The 19,362-nt window shown below is 44.4% G+C and overlaps 1 protein-coding gene across 3 annotated transcripts in view; it reads right to left on the bottom strand.

The window, feature by feature from the left end:
• Window positions 1–9,869: 9,869 nt before the first annotated feature.
• DDX25 (DEAD-box helicase 25) overlaps window positions 9,870–19,362 on the bottom strand; it is a 33,620-nt gene continuing 24,127 nt past the window's right edge. For all 3 annotated transcript variants that reach the window (XM_070489976.1, XM_014845440.3, XM_014845442.3), the window contains 4 exons: window positions 15,168–15,405; window positions 13,917–14,079; window positions 11,388–11,576; window positions 9,870–10,143 (listed from right to left, as the gene is read on the bottom strand). In XM_070489976.1, coding sequence (XP_070346077.1) covers window positions 10,082–10,143; window positions 11,388–11,576; window positions 13,917–14,079; window positions 15,168–15,405 — 652 coding nt within the window. In that variant the 3' untranslated portion in view covers window positions 9,870–10,081. The remainder of the gene's footprint in view (window positions 10,144–11,387; window positions 11,577–13,916; window positions 14,080–15,167; window positions 15,406–19,362) is intronic.

Consider the following 19,362-nt stretch of genomic DNA (forward strand, 5'->3'; position numbering starts at 1 on the left):
AAACAAAGCTGGGAAAAAAATAACTAAAACAAAACAGCTGGTTTTTAGTCACATTAACCACATTTTGAGTGCTCAGTAGCTACATGCGTTGGACAATGTGTCAAGAAATGTGAAGGAGCTCATACTTTACTCTAGCTGCAAGCTAATAAGCAAATCTGCCAGGTTCATGGATGCTGGCAGAAGACATGAGACTCATGGGTCGGAGACAAAGGACTTTATGATTTACAGCAATATCAATAGCCAGAGCATCAGCATTTTCTTGCTCCAGTTTCCCGAGCCGTAATTCCCACGGGGCAACATGAAGAGGGACAGATGCTACCTGCACATGCAGCAAGTTGCAATACAAGAGAGGAACCCTGAGTTTAGGGAACCTGATCTTTTATAACAGGCAGGAAACATGCTGTCCTTTGTTCTGGAGAAAGGCACTATCTCTACCTTCTAAGGCTGTTGGCCTTGGAATGAGTCCTTGAAAAGTGTCCAGAAAAAAGCCATTCAGTGCCTCTGCTTGCAAAACATGCAGAAATGCAGACACATGGAGAATTTTCTCTGAGCGCAGCGCAGATATTGAACATACTCATCAGTGGAGAGAGCTCTGCAGGACAGCACTGCTCTAAGGAGCTAACTGCTTTACCAGGTCCTCCCATCATTTCTGACTTCTGACCCAAGGAGTCACAGAGAAATGAGCCAGTGCTGGCTCTCTGCACCCTTACAGGTAAGCTTCAAGTTGTCTTCCTTGATGTTGATGTTCGTTTACATCATGCTTCTTGCCTTCTTGACTAAGCTGCAAAAGGCTGGGTCTGTTTTAACATTTATGTGGTGCTTCACCCAGGGCTTTCATGCACTCTGTCTTCATGAGGACGCTGAGAGTCCAGGAAGGACAAAGGGGACACAACCAGGACACTCCTGAGTGGTGCAACACTCCAGTGCAGTGGTGCCCAAACTTCAGCAGGCATCAGAATCACCTGGAGGGTTTCAGGGAAGAGCTTGCTGAGCCCCACCCCCAGAGTATCTGGTTCAGGGCATCTGGGGTGGAGCCTGGGAATCTGCATTGCTAACAAGTTCCAAGGTGCTCCTCAGGCTGCTGGGCTGGGAGCACACTGTGAGACCACTGCTCTGGTGTGACAGGAGCACTTTCGGTGGCATGCAAGCTGACACACGGATGACAATTTTTATCCTACAAATATTTATGCTTGTATGCATGTTGGGAAAATATAACCAGTACATCAAACTAGTTATATTTTTAAGTAAAAATAAATTGATTTAAGGATATATTTATGTATATACGTAGTATGAAGATTGGCAATGATGGGGAAGGTGTTAAAAGAGTGGTTGAGGTTGGGGCAGTACTGCTGCGGGGGGAAGGGAAAGAACAGGGGTTCAGAGAGGCCTGCACTCAGATCCCAGCTCTGCTGCGTGCTGGCAAATTGCAACCTCTCAGCTTCCGCATTCATCAAATGGCATTATTAAGTTTCCATGGGAGTTTCCTAGGACTTGTGAGGATCGACTTTAACTAACTAGCTAACTAACCAACTAACTTCCTCTCTCCCTCAGGAAACAGGCACAATCCCCACCCTTAGGCTGCTCACAGGCTAGGGGACATGCTCTGTCCCCTCTAAACGCTAAGAAATTGTCAGGGGTTGTTCCAGGCCCAGGTCCCCCACCTAAGACAGAAACCACCCTCCCTCCAGCTGAAGCCCAAGGACTCTGGGAGGAGGAACACGTCCTAGCTGGGGGGCAGTGGAGGGTCACCTGGCCATTTCCCGGGTGGACAGGCGCAGATCCTGAGCCCTCCAGCTTGCTGGCCTCCCTCTGCTCGGGGCTGAGCACCACAGGCCTGCCCTCGGCAGGTGTCATTTTTCTCATCACGCTGCCTCAGGTTAATAACAAAGCTGTTTGGTGAATCCTGAGCCCGAACCCATATGAGAGGGATGGACCTGGGCCTGGCCAGAAAAATCCATCAGGAACAGAATCCATATTTCTTTTTCTAGAGCAATAAGGCCCTGTCTTAATGGGCCTGGTCTTAATGGTAGTAGGGCAGCAGGAAAGAGAAAATATGACTTAACAAGAAAGGAAAACGAATCTTCTTGTGACCATCAGCATGGAGAAATCTCTCTGGAGGAGCCCGCCTTCAAGGAGCTCAGGTCAAACCAGCTGGTCTTGCTCCTGTCCCAAGGACTGGTCACTGGGAGAGAGGCAGCCTTTCAAATGAACCCCTATATTCATGCTTTTGGCTGAGCTCTCTAGACTCCAAGTGGTGTTTCCATTGCACCGTTCATTCCAGGTCTTTCTGCTCCCTGCCCTCCTCGTTTTAATGATCTCAGACAGACATAAAAACGGCTGAGCTCAGCACAAGTGACTGAGACATGCACGTTGCCTCAGAGTCCCCGCGGACCCCAGCTGGGTACCATGCCGCCCTCGCTCCATTTTGACAGGATAAAGTGAACTCATTTATTCAGTTGTTTTAAGTGAGCTCACGCGAGGCAGAGCCAGAGAACGGAGACATAAATCTCTCCCAGCACACACGGAGTCGCTGCCAAACACCTTGGATCAAGCTTTCTCCCTGCTCAGGATGGTTTCTGCCCCGTCTAAAAATGAGGAGGGAAAAGCGCTAAAAGTTGAAGGGCATGGGGGAGGGTGTCAGCAGATTCTGGGGATGACAAACTTGTCAACGCTTTGGCCTAATAAAAATTCTTCCAGTAAGAAAGGCAAACTTAACTCAGAGATTTTCCTCAGCGCTTTCAGTGGGCGTGGTGCGTCACTGGTCACTTGGTCTGGCTGTAGGTTAACCCTGGCTGGGGATGAGGGATTTTCCTACATCTCCAAAGGCTGCATCTGCACCGGAGGTGGGGCTCTTGTCACATTTCGCTCTCTGGGCCTTGGGTGCAGCCTCCAATGCTGCTTCTACCCTAGAGCAAACTCAGCAGGCTGTTTTAAAACCTCCTAGCTGGAGAGAAAGCTCACTTCAGGAGAGCAGAGTCCCTCCGGGAAGGACAGTGAGTGGTGTGGCCCAGCCAGCCTTGTGTGGCTGCACGACAAAGAATTGCTTTTGTTTTTCCCTTCGCTCAGAGATTTCTTTAAAGTTTTTATTCTTTGCAAACACATTACAGCCACAAACCTGTAGAAGAAAGTCACCCATAACCTTACTTGCCCTATCATGTATCAAATGGCTTGTATTTCCAAGGGTGTTGTCCACACACATACTTTTAAACCATAATTGTGACTAGGACTCAGCCAAGAGTATTTCAGCCAAGCATTCTCACCTAGGTGTTCTGTGTTCTGCAACTTTGCTGCTCAAAGTGGGGTCTGCAAACTAAGAGCGCCAGCGCCAGCGCCAGCGCCAGTGCCACCCGGACTTACTAACTCAGACAGCTGCGTTTAACACGATCCCCAGGTGATTTCTGTTTACATTAAAGTCTGAGACAGGGTGCCTAAAACACATCAGCCAAGACAAAAACTCTTCTCTAAACTGGGGCTACAGGATTTCTTCCTTCCCTCCCTCTTCCCGTGGGTGTGAACACCTGTGAGGTGCTGAGCTCTGGGTTGGGTGCTGGGACCCACAGAGAGCAGAATCGAGTGGAAAGGGTTCTGCCTTCCCGCCCTCCCGGTCTACAGGAGGGGCAGCAGGAACAGCCCTGCGGTGTCTTCCACCACACGAAGCAGAGACAGAAAGGATTTCAGAGTTGGAAGGGACCATGGGGGACAAGTGAAGTGACTTTGTCCTGACACAGAATGAGCTAATAACACTCTAGGTGGGGCTAGAGCTGGGGTCTCCTGACCCCTCGGGATACACTACTCTTCTGCTCACCTGGACTCACTCTCTGGCAGACAAGTCAGTGCGTGTGCATGCCTGGCCCAACCCGGGTCCCCTCAGCTGAGACCACCTCACCCAACAGCGTCTGCAGTCACAGCCTTGGCCCAGGCCGTGTCCCTTCCCTTTGCGTCTTTGCTCCTGGCATGCCTCCCAACTTTTTTGAGACAGGAAGACCTACCATGTGATTAAGTATTGTAAAGAAAGCAATTCCCCACAAATTAATGTATGGACTGAATAAATTATTCCTGCCAAATGGATGCAGTCAAATAAAAATCCAGAGGGCTTTCTGGAAGTTGATAAAATGGATCTAAAATTAATCTTGAAGAATAAAACTGCTAATTATATTTTTAAAAAATGAGAGAGAATTAAAGGAGCCAAGAGGAGGAAGAAATCCTTAAATTAAGACACATTATATAACAATACTTATAACTGTGGTACTGGCAAAAGAACAAACTGGAGTTAAGTAGATACCCAGAATCCTACTACATGTGCATAGATGTACAGAAATTTAATATGATAAAGGAGCTATCAGAAGAAAATGGATAAAAGACTTCTCAGTAAATGGTGTTAGAATTATTAATTAGCACTTTTTAAAAAGAGCAAATGTGATCAATTTGATATACTTCACACTAGAATAAATTTCAGATGGATTAAAGTCAAATATCTTTTTAAAGATAAAATTGCAACAATAACTGAGAACAAAATTGAACGTTTTCTAGAGCAGTGCTAATGTTCTAGAACCAGTAAAGCCCCAAAAATTATTGATATATTTCACTTCAAAAATTAGATAATTTTGTGTGTAAAAGCCATAATATAAATAAAAAAGACAAACTGGGAAAATATTTTTTCAGTAAAGTTACTATCTTTATTTGGAAACCAGTTCACACATGTATTTCACACAACTTGATAAGGACAACATTGCGATCTCATAAGATAAATGGGCAAAGGACACCACAGATGTTTTTCAAACAATGAATCATATACAAAAAATAAATTCAATGTTGCTTGTATGAAAAGAAACGTAAACCAAAAGTTACCAGGTAATTTTAAAATGAAACTATCCCCTGCTGGCAAGGCGAGGTGGAATGGGTGGGGCAATAGAAACTGCTATTGTCTGGCCTTTGGAAGCCATTTGGCCCTACTGTCTATGCAAAGCCATAAAAATGTTCCTAATTTTTGATCTAGTACTTAAACTTAACATCCCTAATCCTAAGAAATAATTCAAAATAATGAGCAAGAAGTTCTGCTGCAGCGTTATTTATAATGATAATGTTGAAAAACTGAACACCACATAAATGTTCAACAAAGATAGTAATATGCATTGTGTTCTACTCACCTGGCAGGATAATCTGATCAATTATTATTTTTAATAATTCCAAGGACTTTGTAGAAACATGAAAAAACACTTGAATGTTTCAAATAAAAGGACATAACATACATGCACTATGATTAACTACAAATAGAACTATTAAGATGAAAAGGACTCTATCAAGACAATAATTGTTACGATGAAGTAACGAGATTTTTGATAATTTATCCCCTACTACTTTTGTTTGCTGTTTTGTTGCTTTTATAATATAAATATTAAATTAAAAATAACCCACATTCTTCATAAGCTGATGAAGATAGGTATAAAGAGATGGTCACGTGGGGAAGAAGCCAGTGAACCTCAAAGTTAAGACAGGGTGCAGGAGTTGTTAATCACTCCATCTTTTTTCCTTTGTGGAAAATAATCTTCCTCTGAGCAAAGCTTCCATGGCTCATGTTCTTCTGTGTGTGCAGCTCTGCTGTGTGGGGTCATGGAAATATAGTATTTTAGAATGGGCAGAGTCTCAGGGATCATTTTATTCCAAACTCCCAGCTAATTCCAGAACCAGAACTATAGCATCCATTGCAAGCACCTGTAATGGATGCTTCTGATTGATTGATTATTCCCGTGAATGGGGAGCTCACCACCTCACAAAGCAGTCTGTTCAGTCTCTGCCTTCTCCATCGTGCCTGATGCTGTTATCCGTGGCCATGCCTCTAAACCTCACACAAAGCAGGCCTTACTAGTCAATCACTTCTTTCCAGCTGGGATTTCAAACCACAAATCACAAACTAAGAGACTAGAGTGATACCGATCATTCTTCCTAACAAAAGAAAAATATTAAGCTCAAAATACGAGACCATCCCTATTCATGAAAAATATATCCTAGAAATGGGAATATAGAAACCCATGGCTATCCTACTGAATAGGAAAAAATTACAGGCCAAGATGAATTCCCTAAGAAAAGAGCTAGAGACAGTCACTCAGGCTTCTCCCTAAAGATTAAAGGCTCTAGATCTGTAAACATTTTAATTTGGAAAACCCTTTCAGTTCTTCTGAGTACAAGAGGGGGAAGCCATCTTTCCAGTGCTTATCTTTCTTCCTATACCCCAGCTTCTGCTCCGTCTACCTCAGCAACAGAAGCGGAGGGCTGATAAAGTGGCTAAGGAGGGCTGGCGGCGGGACTGGGTTTTTAGGACACACTATTCTCTTAGCCAACAATCACCCCACTGAACCCTGCGGACCTTGATCTTGGACTTTATGGCCTCCCGAACTGTGAGAAGATAAATTCCTGTTCTTTAAGCCACCCAGTCTGTGGTGTTTTGTTATGGCAGCCCGTGCTGACTGAGGCACAAGGCAATAAGGACCATCAGAGGAAGAGGGTGCAGGCGGCACAGTGGGGGACCGCGGAGGAGGGTGTGAGAAGCCGGGGCCTGGCTGATCAGCTCTTCCTAGAGATGCGGGGAGCACAGGAGAGCTAAGAACACAGGAGAACCAAGAACCTAGAAACGAAAACATCAGCCCGGGGCAGTGAGCAGCAGCCCTGGAGGAGGAGGGAGTCTGCAGAGAAAAGCGAGGAGGAAAGGTCTAACTCTTCTCTCAGCTGTGGGTTAAAAAAAAGTATAGAAAATGCTGGGGCGAGTTCTTTTGGGATTTTCCCTGGAGCAGAAAGTTGGTATGCCCTGCTGCATATAGTAGTACTGTGACATTTCACAGTCCGTGGGTTACCAGGTCCTACACGATGATTCCCTCAAAGTGGTGGAGGGTTAGAGCGAGGGGGTAGGAGTTAAGAGGACCTGATTCTCCTGTTAGTCCCTGGGTAACACTAATATGTGTCCACCTGCTGGGCCCCAAGTGCCCTCTGGATCAACACACATAGGCTGTCTGTACAACACCAGGAGGGACAGAGGAAGGCCCTCGAGCTCAGAGGGCAAAGAAGTACAGCCCAGGGAGAGGTCCTTGCTCTGGACTCCCATTTCGGCTTCCACCCCAACAGGCGTGTCGTGTCTGCTTGGATCCCCTTTCTGATCTGGGCCCCTACTTGAATCAAAGGGAAGGAGACAGAGCCTCTCAGAGGACCAAGAGCAAAAACGAAGGCTGGACACAAGCGGCTTCTCTCCCCAGCGTCTGGAAAGGTAGTGCTCACCCAGCAATCCTCTAAGATTTTCCACTGTTGATGACATGTGCAGACTGCCGGCGGCCTTCATGGGGACCGAGCTTTGCAGAGGAGGATCAACACTTTGTCATGACCAAAAGCAGTAATGTCTCCTGAGGCGGGCTGTCAGACATCCTACCAGACTATGACCAACGCGTTTGCCTTTCCTCTTACTCATAGTTGCCTTAGATCCAGCACCTAACACACAGGAGCTGTGCCCTAGGCGGGGTGTTCGCTCACAACTCCCACTGGAGGCCACAGCCCTGCTCTATGTAATCGCAAATTTCAATATGCTAACCGGGTTGAGCTGGCCAAGATAAACCTAATGGATTTGGTTTAGTATTTGGTGCCAAGTAATACACAGCTGATTAACCCAGCTCACAGATGCACTGAAATCAGCTGGCTATTCCTTGCGTCTCCATTTACTTCTTCCTCAGGCAGGCATCAACTGAGAGAGATGACGTTGGCCAGGCCACGCACGGAGATGTGAAAATTGCTTGCAGTTCTCAGCAAGGAGCTGCACCCTGCAAAAGAGCCTTTGGATTGTTGACTCACCAAACTAGACAGTCAGTGTTAAGACAGCTGCGATGCACACAGAACACAGGATGGCTTTGCTGCCTCCTAGGTGGCGAGACAAAGGGATGAGAGGAGAGGGGCAAGGGGGAAGGCAGAAGAATGCCCACTATTTGCAGACCCTGTGGGAACAGTTGCCAAATGGAAATTACTGAAGACATTTGTGAGGGTAACTTGTAGAGATTCTATCAGAGATCTGAACTGGAAAGGGAAGTGGGAAAGTTTGATTTAAGACATCCCAATGCTGAGCTGAGTATGACTGAAAGTCCAACTCGATTCTCAAATACTAAGAGGGAGCAAAATATCTTGATCGACTTCCTATTCTTATTCATCCTGTGCCATACCATTGGGGTTCAAAACTAGGATGGAAAACATCAAGGAAGAATGTTAGTGAATGAAGAAATGGCAAAGGAATATTTTCTCAACAAGAATATTCATTGAGCGCCTTGTATGTGCTAGGCTGGGTGTGGGACTGCCTGCAAGCTGATCATAGTCCGGAGAAGAAGGCAGACATGGTGTTAGGAGAACCCAAGTGGAGGCTGAGAGGTGGGAGCTCCCCTTTCACAAATTCTGTCTCTGAGAAGTCTCTGGGCCTCAGTGTCTCTTCCTAGGACAGTGGTCTTTATTGACATTACTTTACTATGTTTTCAGCTCCTTTATAGAAGCACATGTGTATTTCTGGGCTCTATCCTCAGGGTGTCTGGTTTTTTCTGTATGGGGTAACGAATCTAATTTTTTTTAAGTTCTCTAGGTAATTCTGGTGATGAGCTGGATCTGGAACACTGTCTCAGTAGCCCTGTATCAGATAACTGCACAGTGGTACTAAGGACATGATGAGAGGCACTAGGAAATTCATACTCTCTCTTGTAATAGGAGATGCAGTGTCTTCTCCTCTGGGAAGCTGGCCCAGGTGGTGTTAGGGGTCCTTCCTCTGTGCTACACTAGTGACCTGTACACTCTCCTTGAGCACAGTCTATTATGATGCTGGCTTATTCTGGGTCTCTTGCTATTCAACTCTGAACTCTGAGAAGACTGTACCATCTTATTCATCTCCTTTTCCCTGATGTTAGCATGAAGTGTGCATAATACATATCTGCTGTGGAGTGAGGAAGCTGCATGACTGTCATGTATTTCTGGGCCCTGCTCACAGGGAGAAAACACGGGCAGGGTCACATGTACATGGAATATCAAAAGAGGTCAGCCAGAAATACCCTTCCATGCTGGGATGACAGGAGTACTCACTGAGGCTGACAGGGGTTGTCTGCTGTGACAGAGCTGCGGCCTGGGCTCTGACTCGAGGCTGCAGAACCTGCTCAAGCTTTCTGGGAGAGTATCAATTTCCCCCCGTTTTCTCAAGCTCACTGTTTCACTTTTTAGTAGCAAATGTGAGAAATGAAAAGCATCTCAATGGGACTTGCAGGAAAACATCCTGGATTCTCAGACAGATCTTTAAGTTCTTAAAAGCAAAACCTTTCGGCTTTCTGAAATGTTACTTCTTTAAGAAGGCAAGTGGGTTTTTTTTCCCCACCGCCAGCTTTAACAAACGCCTATAATAAAGCCACGTTTTCAGAAACTATTAAATAACTGATGATAGACTAAATCTTCTCTAATTTGAAGGCATTAAGAAGCAAAATAGAAAAATATTTTGAAATTCTGTATGTCAGTTGAAACATTAAAAAAGCAAAATATTCTCTCTTCCAAACTGCTTTGCTTTTTAAAGGCTTCACCCTGCATTCTCACCTAAGAACGCTTGTGTGTGGCAGGGGCAGCAAGCACGCGTGCACGGGGAGGGAAGCCAGTGGCGCGAAGGGGCAGCCTGTGAGCTGTCTCAAGAGGTACTGCTTTTTCAGTCGCCCAACCAGCTCAAATTTTTAAAAAAACAGTAAAGTTTTACTGCCATCTCGTGGTACTGTAAGATGTTCACAAGAGGCATGATCTGCTCAGATCCTATAAATGACATCCAAAAACATCCCAGTGGCCCACACAAATATGTTTACCTGTAAAAAGATCAGAATAAGAAATAATCTTGCTTTTTTATTCAAACGGATCATGTGCTTCACTCAACTTGGTTTCAAAAAGACCTCAGGTCTTAAACTAAGGCTACCATGACATTTATTTTGCCATATGTAACAGTTTCACAATGAAAAAGCCTCAACATAAAAAATTACCTTCAAAACCCACTGTGACATTCTCACATAAACTAGCATATTTCACAAACAATAAAGTTCTTTCTTCAATATTCAATCTTTTCAATTTCATCCATGTCTTCAGGGTCGAGCTGATTAATATTGCTGTCTAAAAGAACAAAAGAGAAGAACCAGTCTTACCCCAGGGCCTAACTGGAATCTCATTTCATCCAACTCTGAATTTTTGAAGACAGTGACACCTTTGAAAATATATATACGTTCTTGTGACAGCTTGTATAGAAAGCCTTGGATAGGAACACTCTCTAGATTTGATAGGGAAGGGATGATATCAAAATAACCAATCAATACTGACTAAAATAGCATTAAAATGCACCAGACAACAGAAACTACATGTCTAGGTATCTTGTGGCAGAAAAAATGACAGAGTGCAAGTGCGGGGAGCCTGGGAAGGGCCTGGCGGAGCTCAGGAGGAATGAAGTGGGCGTGTGAATGGGGGCTGGGCTGCAGGACAGCAACAGGGAGACAGATGAAGGCTCCTCCTGAGGTCACGTCCCAAGACCAAGTCTTCAGGAGCTGACCACAGCAACAGTGCATCTTAATGGTTCTCTCCCCGTCCCTCCTCCATTATCCTAACACAGGAGTGCTTAACCAGCTTCCCTGAAGGGTTCACGGATGTGCTACAGTCAGTCTGCAAACCTTTTAAAATTATACTCCAAATCGCATACGTGTGCCTGTGCACATTTCCCTGGGGAGAGTGGCCATTGCCTTCCACAAAGCTTAAGCACCATTTCACCTGAAAGGTGAAAGATATACTTGGAGTCATTCGACTGCTCCTCTTCCCCTGCTCCCCAGCCATCTCCACGGCTTTGGGGCACAGTGTCATCTGAGAAGTGGACATCTCAGGTTCCGTCACCCTCCCCGTTTCCAGGCCAGGAGCCTGGCAGGTTAGCAGAGCCTGCCTTGCTAGACAGGGGGCTGCAGGCAGGGCAGCAGACCTCAGCATTAGACTGTCCCACTTCGGAGGGTGGGGCAAGAGGAAGGGAAACGTAAAAAAGAGGCAGCTGAGGTCAGAATAGAATCATAAGGACTTTATTATTTTGCTTAGAGTGGCCCTTTATAGGACATGACAATCTGCTCCAGATCCAAGAATGAGCAATAACATATAAATCTGAGCTCATACGAATTCTACTTGATTTTAAAATTTTTCTTTACCATATACGAATTAATCAACGGTCTCGTGTTAGGAACTCTGGCACTGTGGATGAGAAGCCTTCTAAACCACGGCTCCTGCCCCCATCCTCCCAAAGCCTCTAGGCCCCAGGTCCATGACACATGTCAGCTCTGCCAGCATTCAGCAGGCCCACAGCTCCCACTGTGAAAGGTGCTACTTACTGAAGTGATCCTGGATCTTCATAAGCAAGGGCAGCTTCTCCACTTCAATCATGTTGAAGGCAAGGCCTTTTTTCCCAAAGCGTCCTGTCCGCCCTATGCGGTGGAGATAGATCTCATAGTCTGGCTCCTCTGCTTGGTTTACGGGGAGATCAAAGTTCACGACGATCGTGACCTGCTTCACATCAATCCCTAGAAGAGGGAAGACACTGTAGGGCCTGCAACTTTGTCCTCGGGACTCAGCTATTCAGGAACCACATCTGCTGAGGGGATTCTCATTTAACAGACAATTTATAAATCACACCTGGTTCTACATAATTGAAATTGGCACTTCGGTCAGGCAGTTTGCTTGCACAGTATGTCTGTGATGTTCGATAAGAGTGTCAGTAGAAGGTAATTCACAGAGGTCTAAATGTGTACAAAGAGAGAGTGTGAGTGTGTGTGTGTGTGTGTGCATGTGTTGTGGGGAGGGGTCTCACCCAGCCCACAGAGCCACTCCCTCCTCTCTGCTCCCCCTGTGCCAGGCCCCTTACCCATCGCAGGGCCCCAGCTCTGCTCCGCTCCATGGACCTTGTTCTAACCAGGTCTTTTTGATCCCTTCCTCCAACTGCTACTACACCTTCCAGACTGGTCTCCCCCTGCTCTCTTCACCCACTCCTCTACTTTCTCACCACGGCCCCCACAGCAATGTCCAGAGCACTTGTGTTTAGAACCCAACTGCCCAAATCGTACAGAATAAAGTACAAACCACTCAAGACTTCCAAACTACCTCAAGTCTCATCTCTTCCTCTCCTGACTCACAGGTCCAACAACAGTCACGCGGTCTTGCCATTTCCCAAGCAGACTGTAAATTCTCACTGACCCGAATTCAACCCTTCCTTCAGAATCTTTCACATCTACTGTTTCCACGAAGCCTTCTGTGATCCCCCAGTGCCTCTGTCCTCCAACATGAACAAGCTGTCTGGGTCACAGTCCTTGTCCTCCTTGGACTGTGCGTTGACTCTGGAGCTCTTTGTGCCCTCTTTCCTCTGGGGTCTAAACTGTGCTGTCCAATATGGTAACTGTTAGCCTCATGTGGCAATTCAACATTAAATGAATTCCAATTAAAAATTGAGTTCCTGAGCTGGCCCGGTGGTGCAGTGGTTAAGTTCATACATTCTGCTTCGGTTGCCTGGGGTTCACCAGTCCAGATCCCGGCTGCAGACCTACGCACCACTTGTCAAGCCATGCTGGGGAAGGCATCTCACATAAAATAGAGGAAGATGGGCAAGGATGTTAGCTTAGGACCAGTCCTCAGCAAAAAGCGGAGGATTGGCAGCAGATGTTAGCTCAGGACTAATCTTCCTCAAAAAAAAAATAAAATTGAGTTCCTCAGTCAACTGGCCACATTTTAAATGCTCAATAGCCATATATGGCTAGCGACTACCAATTGGACAGCACAGAATCGAATGCTTCCATCAATGCAGAAATTCCCATTGGATAGGGCTGGTCTAGAGTCAAGAGTCTAGGCAGTGAGCTCCTGAGGGGCAGGGACCTCATCCTCTTTCAGGCTACTCTTCCAAAGTGCCAACATCAGCACTCATGGCAGGTCCTCAGTTCTATCTGTTGAACTAAGAATGAATTAGAAACATGGTTTGAGTATGGTATCTAGGCAAGATATAGAAGGGGTGAAGAAAGTAGGAAGGCCCATCTGTTGAGAAAACGAAAACTTTTTTCTCAGTAGCCAATAGTTCTAAAATTAAAAACACCTCAGAGGTGATCAACATCATTAGTCATTAGGGAACACAAATGAAAAACATGAGATACCACACAGATCTATTAGAAAGGTTAAAATGAAAAAAAGAGCGCTAATACCAATTGCTGACAAGGATGCAGAGCAACTGGAACTCTCCTACATTGCTGGTGGAAATGAAGACTGGTACAGCCACTTTGGAAAACAGTTCTGCAGTTTCTTATAAAGCTAAACATACACTTATCATATGACCCAGAAATCCTACTCCTAGTATTTACCAAGAGAAAGGAAAACATATGTCTACACAAGACCCATATATGAATGTTTAATATAGCCTTACTCAAAAAAGCCCCCAACTGTAAACAATCCAAATATCTACCAACTGGTGAATGGACGAACTGTGGTACATCCATTCAATGGAATACTATTCAGCAATAAAAACGAATGAACTGCTGATACATATAACGACACTGATGAATTCAAAAGCATTATGTCAAGTGGAATAAGCCAGACACAAAGGCTACTAACTGTAGGATTTAATTTATATGGCGTTCTGGAAAAGACAAAAATATAGAGACAGAAATTGGATCAGTAGTGGCAGAGAATGACTACAAAGGAACAGAAGGAAATTTTGGGGGGAGATGGAAATGTTCTTTACTTTGATTACCATGATGGTTACATGATTATATTTGTCAAAACTCACTGAACTGTACACTTAAAAATGGTAAATTTTATCATATATAAATTATTATATCAACAAACTTGACTTTAAATTCACACACACACACACACACACACACCTCGAGCACAGACATTTGTCGTTATAAGAACTTTCTCTTTCCCATCCCGAAACCTCTGAATGATGGAAGCTCGCTGGTCCACGGTCAGCTCTCCGCTTAACAAAGACACTTGGTGGCCATCCTGCATCATCTTCAGAGTCAACCACTTGGCATTTCGACGAGTCTACATAAAAATCAAAACCCAGCACAGCACCCCAAGTTAAGCAGACTGGCCGTGTGTGCCATGCTCACGGATGCAGGGCAAGGCAGCCGGAAGGGCTGCAAAGAGTTTTGTTTCACCTCTCCCTCAATCCTAGATGAACCTGAGAATGAGGCATGGGACTCTCCCTCCCCCTGCGCTTCTACGGGTCACATCCTGTCAACCTGCCAGAGCTTTGGCTTCTCAGGCAGGAAACAGACATAATAAATATGCTCTACCTACTTCACAGGAGGTCTGACGACAAAATGAGATCCTGTATAACAGTAACATGAGACGCTCTAACAGTGTTGCATGTACGCCAGGCATCTTGCTAAACTCTTTACACACATTATGGTCACTTGGTTTCACAGCAATTTGATGAAGGAGCTACCTAATTTCATTTTAAAAATTAAAAGAAGACCCCAAAGCTTACAAATGTTAAGTAACTTGCCCAAGGTTATGTGCCTAGTCTGCGGCAGAGCTGAGCTTTCTACAAATGTGTTTCAGTGCTGTCCACATGCCAGGCAGGTGCTATTCTGGTGAAAGGGATGGGAAAGTGAGAAAGACGCATGCGATCCTGCTCCCTTGGAGCTTAGAGTGTTCACAGGGGAGTGAGAAACTAAAATCAAGACAGGAACGTGAAAAATGTCAGAGAGCAAAAAAAACATGAAAATAAAAATAGGGTGATATTAACAGTGAGTAACTGAGTGGTTACTTGACTCACAGTAAATTAGGAATAGAAGAGAACATTCTTAATTCGATAAAGGGTATCTATAAAAACCCTACAAGAAACATCAACCTAAATGAGGAAGTGTCAGAAACAATCCCTCTAAAAAGAAGGACGCCTTCTGTTTAACATCATGTTGAAGTCCTACTCCATCACTTAACCTTTCTAAGTTTCACCCAGAAAACACAGATAACTTCTATTCAGAGTTGCTCTGAAGATTAAACTACATGATGTACAACAAGTGCTGAATATGGTGCCCGCCTAGCCTTATGGCACTTAGCATCATTGACCCCACCTCCACCTGCAGGGAAGTCCGGGCGTGACGAGGACAAACCTCAGCAGTTACCTGGCAGAAGATGATGGCCTGGCCAATGGTGATGCCGCCATAGATGTTGCACAGAGCTTGGTATTTGTCTTTCCTGTTCTCGCACAACACATAATACTGTCGGATGTTGTTCAGGGTCAGCTCCTCTTTCCGTAACTTGATAACATTAGGGTCAGGAATGATTCGCTCTGCAAACTGCCACACGGACTCCTCAAAGGTCGCTGAAAAGAGGAGCATCTGGCACTCAGAGGGTAAAGCTCTGGAAGAGAGGAGGGAAGAAGGCCATCACTCAACTGCCACCCTGTCGCTCTCTTTGGAGGAAGCTTCCAGAAAGCACCTCACGCCCACTGCCATCAGCTGTTCCACACACTCGCTCCAGGGTCAGCATGAGGTGCTGCCTGCAACAACCAGCTACATCTTCATGCAAAAAGCCACGTGTCCTGCCCCTCCCTGCAACCAAGAATTTGGAAAAATACATAAACTGAATGAGGAGCTCCAGAGCAAAGTTTAGGTATGTATTCTGGAGGGTATGAGGTTTTTCATGTGAATTTTCTCCTTGGGAGAGGTAGAATCATGGAGCCAAGAGGGTTGGTCTAAATGCTCTTTATGGTAATCATCTCACACACAGTTACTCGGGGATGATGGACACTGAGGCTAGTCATTAGATGGCAGGTGATATATTTCTTGAGAGGGAAAGAACAAGGGCCACAACTAACTTTATTTGAAACAGGAAGAACCTGGATACAAATAAAAGGGGAGCAAAAGGGGAAAATGCTATTGAGTGTGAAATGTAAACTGAACCCATAATGAATACAGGCTAATTTACATCAAGTTCAGAAACAGGAAAAGTGCATCTATGGAGTGAGCAGTCAGGAGAGAGGTGAAGCCTGGGGAGGAGGTGGGGCTGGTGGTAGGAAGGGGCCAGAGGGACTTTGGGAGCACTGGTACAGTTCTGTCTTGACCTGGGCCATTGTCACAGGAGCAGAGCCTCTTTGTGACGATTCACTCAGCGTTACGCTTACAACTTGTGTATTTCTCTTGCTATATTTTTTCTATCAGTAAAAAAGTTAATTTTTTTAAACAAAATAAAAATGAGAGATCAGAGAGAAGTCACTGCTTTTGAGAAGAAGACAGAGCACTTAGAAGAATGAGCTGTTGGCGCTAAAAGGGAGTGGGAAAGATCATATAGCCCAGTGACTTCCAAATACTATTTAAGCCTCGGGCTTGGGTCATCTGAGGAGCTTTTCAAAACAACCATCTGCTAGACTCTGATCAACTATGGTAGACTGTCTACATGTGTTACCTTCCCAGCTTCCCACGTCCCACTAATATAAAGAGATAAAAAGATACGAATCCAGAAAAGCATGGAGAGTAGGAGAGGAAAAACTGGTGGATGAGCTATTTCAATATGTTTTTGGAAGATGGAAAAGTGTGGTAAACGAGAAAGCGGATGAAGCTACAATACGAGTGCTATAGAGGGAAATGCTGATGAAAAAGGCAGCTAAGTGGCAAAGACAGTGGTTCCCCCAGAACACCGAGAGGTCTAGGACCTGCAAGCACCAGAGACCGGAGAAGGCAGGGAAAAGGACTGGGAATGGCGGTGGTAGGCTAGAAGCCACGAGGAGAATTCTGCATTAGCGGGCGAGAGCCTCTTGGCCATCTGTGATCCTTCACTTGGAAAAGCATGGCACCAGGACTGGTATCCCAAGGCCCGGGGCATTTCATTCCAAAAAGAAAATTTCTATGAATTAGACAAGGAAAGGAAACATGGGCTGTTCTGCAGAATACATTGGATTTCAAAGACTTAGGATGAAAAAAGGAATGTAAAATATTTCACTAATAATATGGTATTAATTATATCGATTACTTGTTGAAACGCTATTTTTGATACATTGGGTTAAATAAAATATAACATGAATTTCACCTGTTTCTTTTCTTAACGTGGCTACTAGAAAATTTAAAATTACATGTGTAGCTTGCATTATATTTCGATTGGGCAGTACTGTGATTTCATCTTTTTTAAGCAAAAGGAAGGAAAACTGAACAATGGAGGGATGACCAACCAACATATATGCTCTATCTAATTATTACTTAATATTCTCTTAAGTAGAAAGCCCTTTTTGACAAGTGAATCTTGCCTGGAGTTTGGAATCTTTCATTTGCTGTTATATACAAACATACCAACTTATTGGTAAGGAATGGCAAGAAGGGAGTCTTGCCTGATCTTTCACCAAAATTACTTGAAATAGGAAGTCTGGCTGAAAATATGTGTAAGGAGCAGTTGGACGCTGAAGCAGCTGCTTCAGGCAGCTATGCATGTACCAGCAGAAGACTAAAGGTTGATTCTGCGCAGAAATTCCAGACTTGGGGATACCATTCTCAGTAGAAGGTGAGGGTAAAGCATAGAGCTAAAAACAGGGGATCAAGTGGAAACATGCATACGAAGGGTGGACTCCTCTCAGTCCCTTCCCCTGCCCTGCTTCCAGAACGTCAGCAACCAAGTGGCTATCCCCCAGGAAGGAGAAGAGAGACATTCATAGTCCCAAAGACCTAGGACAATCATCCTCAAGTGAAGCTTCCCAAGTTATAAGCCTCCACCATGAGCACAGAGCTGTCAATAAGCTACTTTGTTCCTCATCTTAGATTATGAAAGGCTGGCCACATATCACCAGATGAGAAGGAAGGCCCACCACAAAAGACAGGGACTGTAGAAACAAACAAAAAAGGAAGCTTAGATCATTCAGAGACAATGTGGAGAACAGAAAAAAGGTCTTAAATACTATAATTAACATCCTTAGAGAGACAACAGTAGCATATTGCATCCATAACACAAGAAAAGGAAACTATGGACAAGAAACAGAGAACATCACCCATATGATCCAGAAAGGATAGAAAAAGAAGGTGAAACGACAGTGTTACTTTAATGATGGATGGAAGGACATATACAACTGGGTTAAAGAGGTAAATAATGAAAACAGAGCATACTGCACCACATGAGGGAAGAATCTGGGACTGGGCATGGTGGAGAAGGGGATGTGAAAAGCACAGGGAGACTGAATCGCATAAGTTCAGGACGCGACAGGCAATACTTCCAAATGAAAAGTTTTTTTGCCTCTTCAAAACACACCAGTGCTCAGCTGGAAACAGTGGGCATGAATTCGTTTGGCCATTCCAAACAAATGGACATGCCTTATTGACCCTTCCCTTGATATCCCTATGAAACTGAATCAACTGACATTTCCTGGTTCGGAGGCTACAAATAAAATGTCCTGTGGGTGAACAAATGGGGAAATTTTGATAGCAGATGTCTTACCTCTTTCAGAGGAGAGCTGATTCTGCTAGATCTTACCAAGGGTCATGCTTTCTATAGCATATCAAGTGATATGTCAAATCACAGCAACCAAAAATATATTCCCCCTATTTCTTAGGTACTTGGATTTGAAAAATGGAATTTCAAAGTATCTTTGTGACTTCTATGAAGTTGTAATAAAGCACAAAAATTATAAAACAAAAGACTGTTGATACGGTATCCAAATACAAACTAGCTTTGCTCAACTATCTGCATGTGCAGCAGACACTGCAAATGTAAATTTCAAACTATAAACTTATTTTTTTTTTGAGGAAGATTCGCCCTGAGCTAACATCTGTGCCAATCTTCCTCTATTTTATATGTGAAATGCTGCCACAGTGTGGCTTGATGAGTGGTGTGTAGGTCCGTGCCTGGGATCTGAACCATGAACCCCAGGCCACAGAAGCAGAGCATGCAAACTTAACCACTATGCTTCTGGCCCGGCCCCATCAAATTATAAGCTTCTTATCAAAGAAAATGAAAAGATCTTACCAGTTAAATGTCCTGCATAGTTTGTACATACTCTGTAAAGGCATACAATTTGCTTACCCGTGATATTGAGCTTTTCATTAACAAAGTTTTGATAATGTAGTTATTAAAATGTAGATAAAGTTTATCACGAAGGTCACTTTTCAGTTTCCTCAAAACTTGCAGAAGCACTTAAGATTTTTAACTGTATAGAAATAGAAGATAGCCATCTTACACACATTCCTACAAGATGATCATTGTTGCTGGCCACTGAAAAGATTTAAAACGCTGGTCTGCCATAAAATCGTATTTTCAAAGTTTGAGACAAAAAGAATGTCCATTTCCAATTTGGAAATAGATTAAGGATGAGAATGGGGAAAAATATTATAGTAAAACAAA

Source organism: Equus asinus, chromosome 20, assembly GCF_041296235.1.
Source record: "Equus asinus isolate D_3611 breed Donkey chromosome 20, EquAss-T2T_v2, whole genome shotgun sequence".
In the NCBI taxonomy this organism is placed as follows: Eukaryota; Metazoa; Chordata; class Mammalia; order Perissodactyla; family Equidae; genus Equus; species Equus asinus.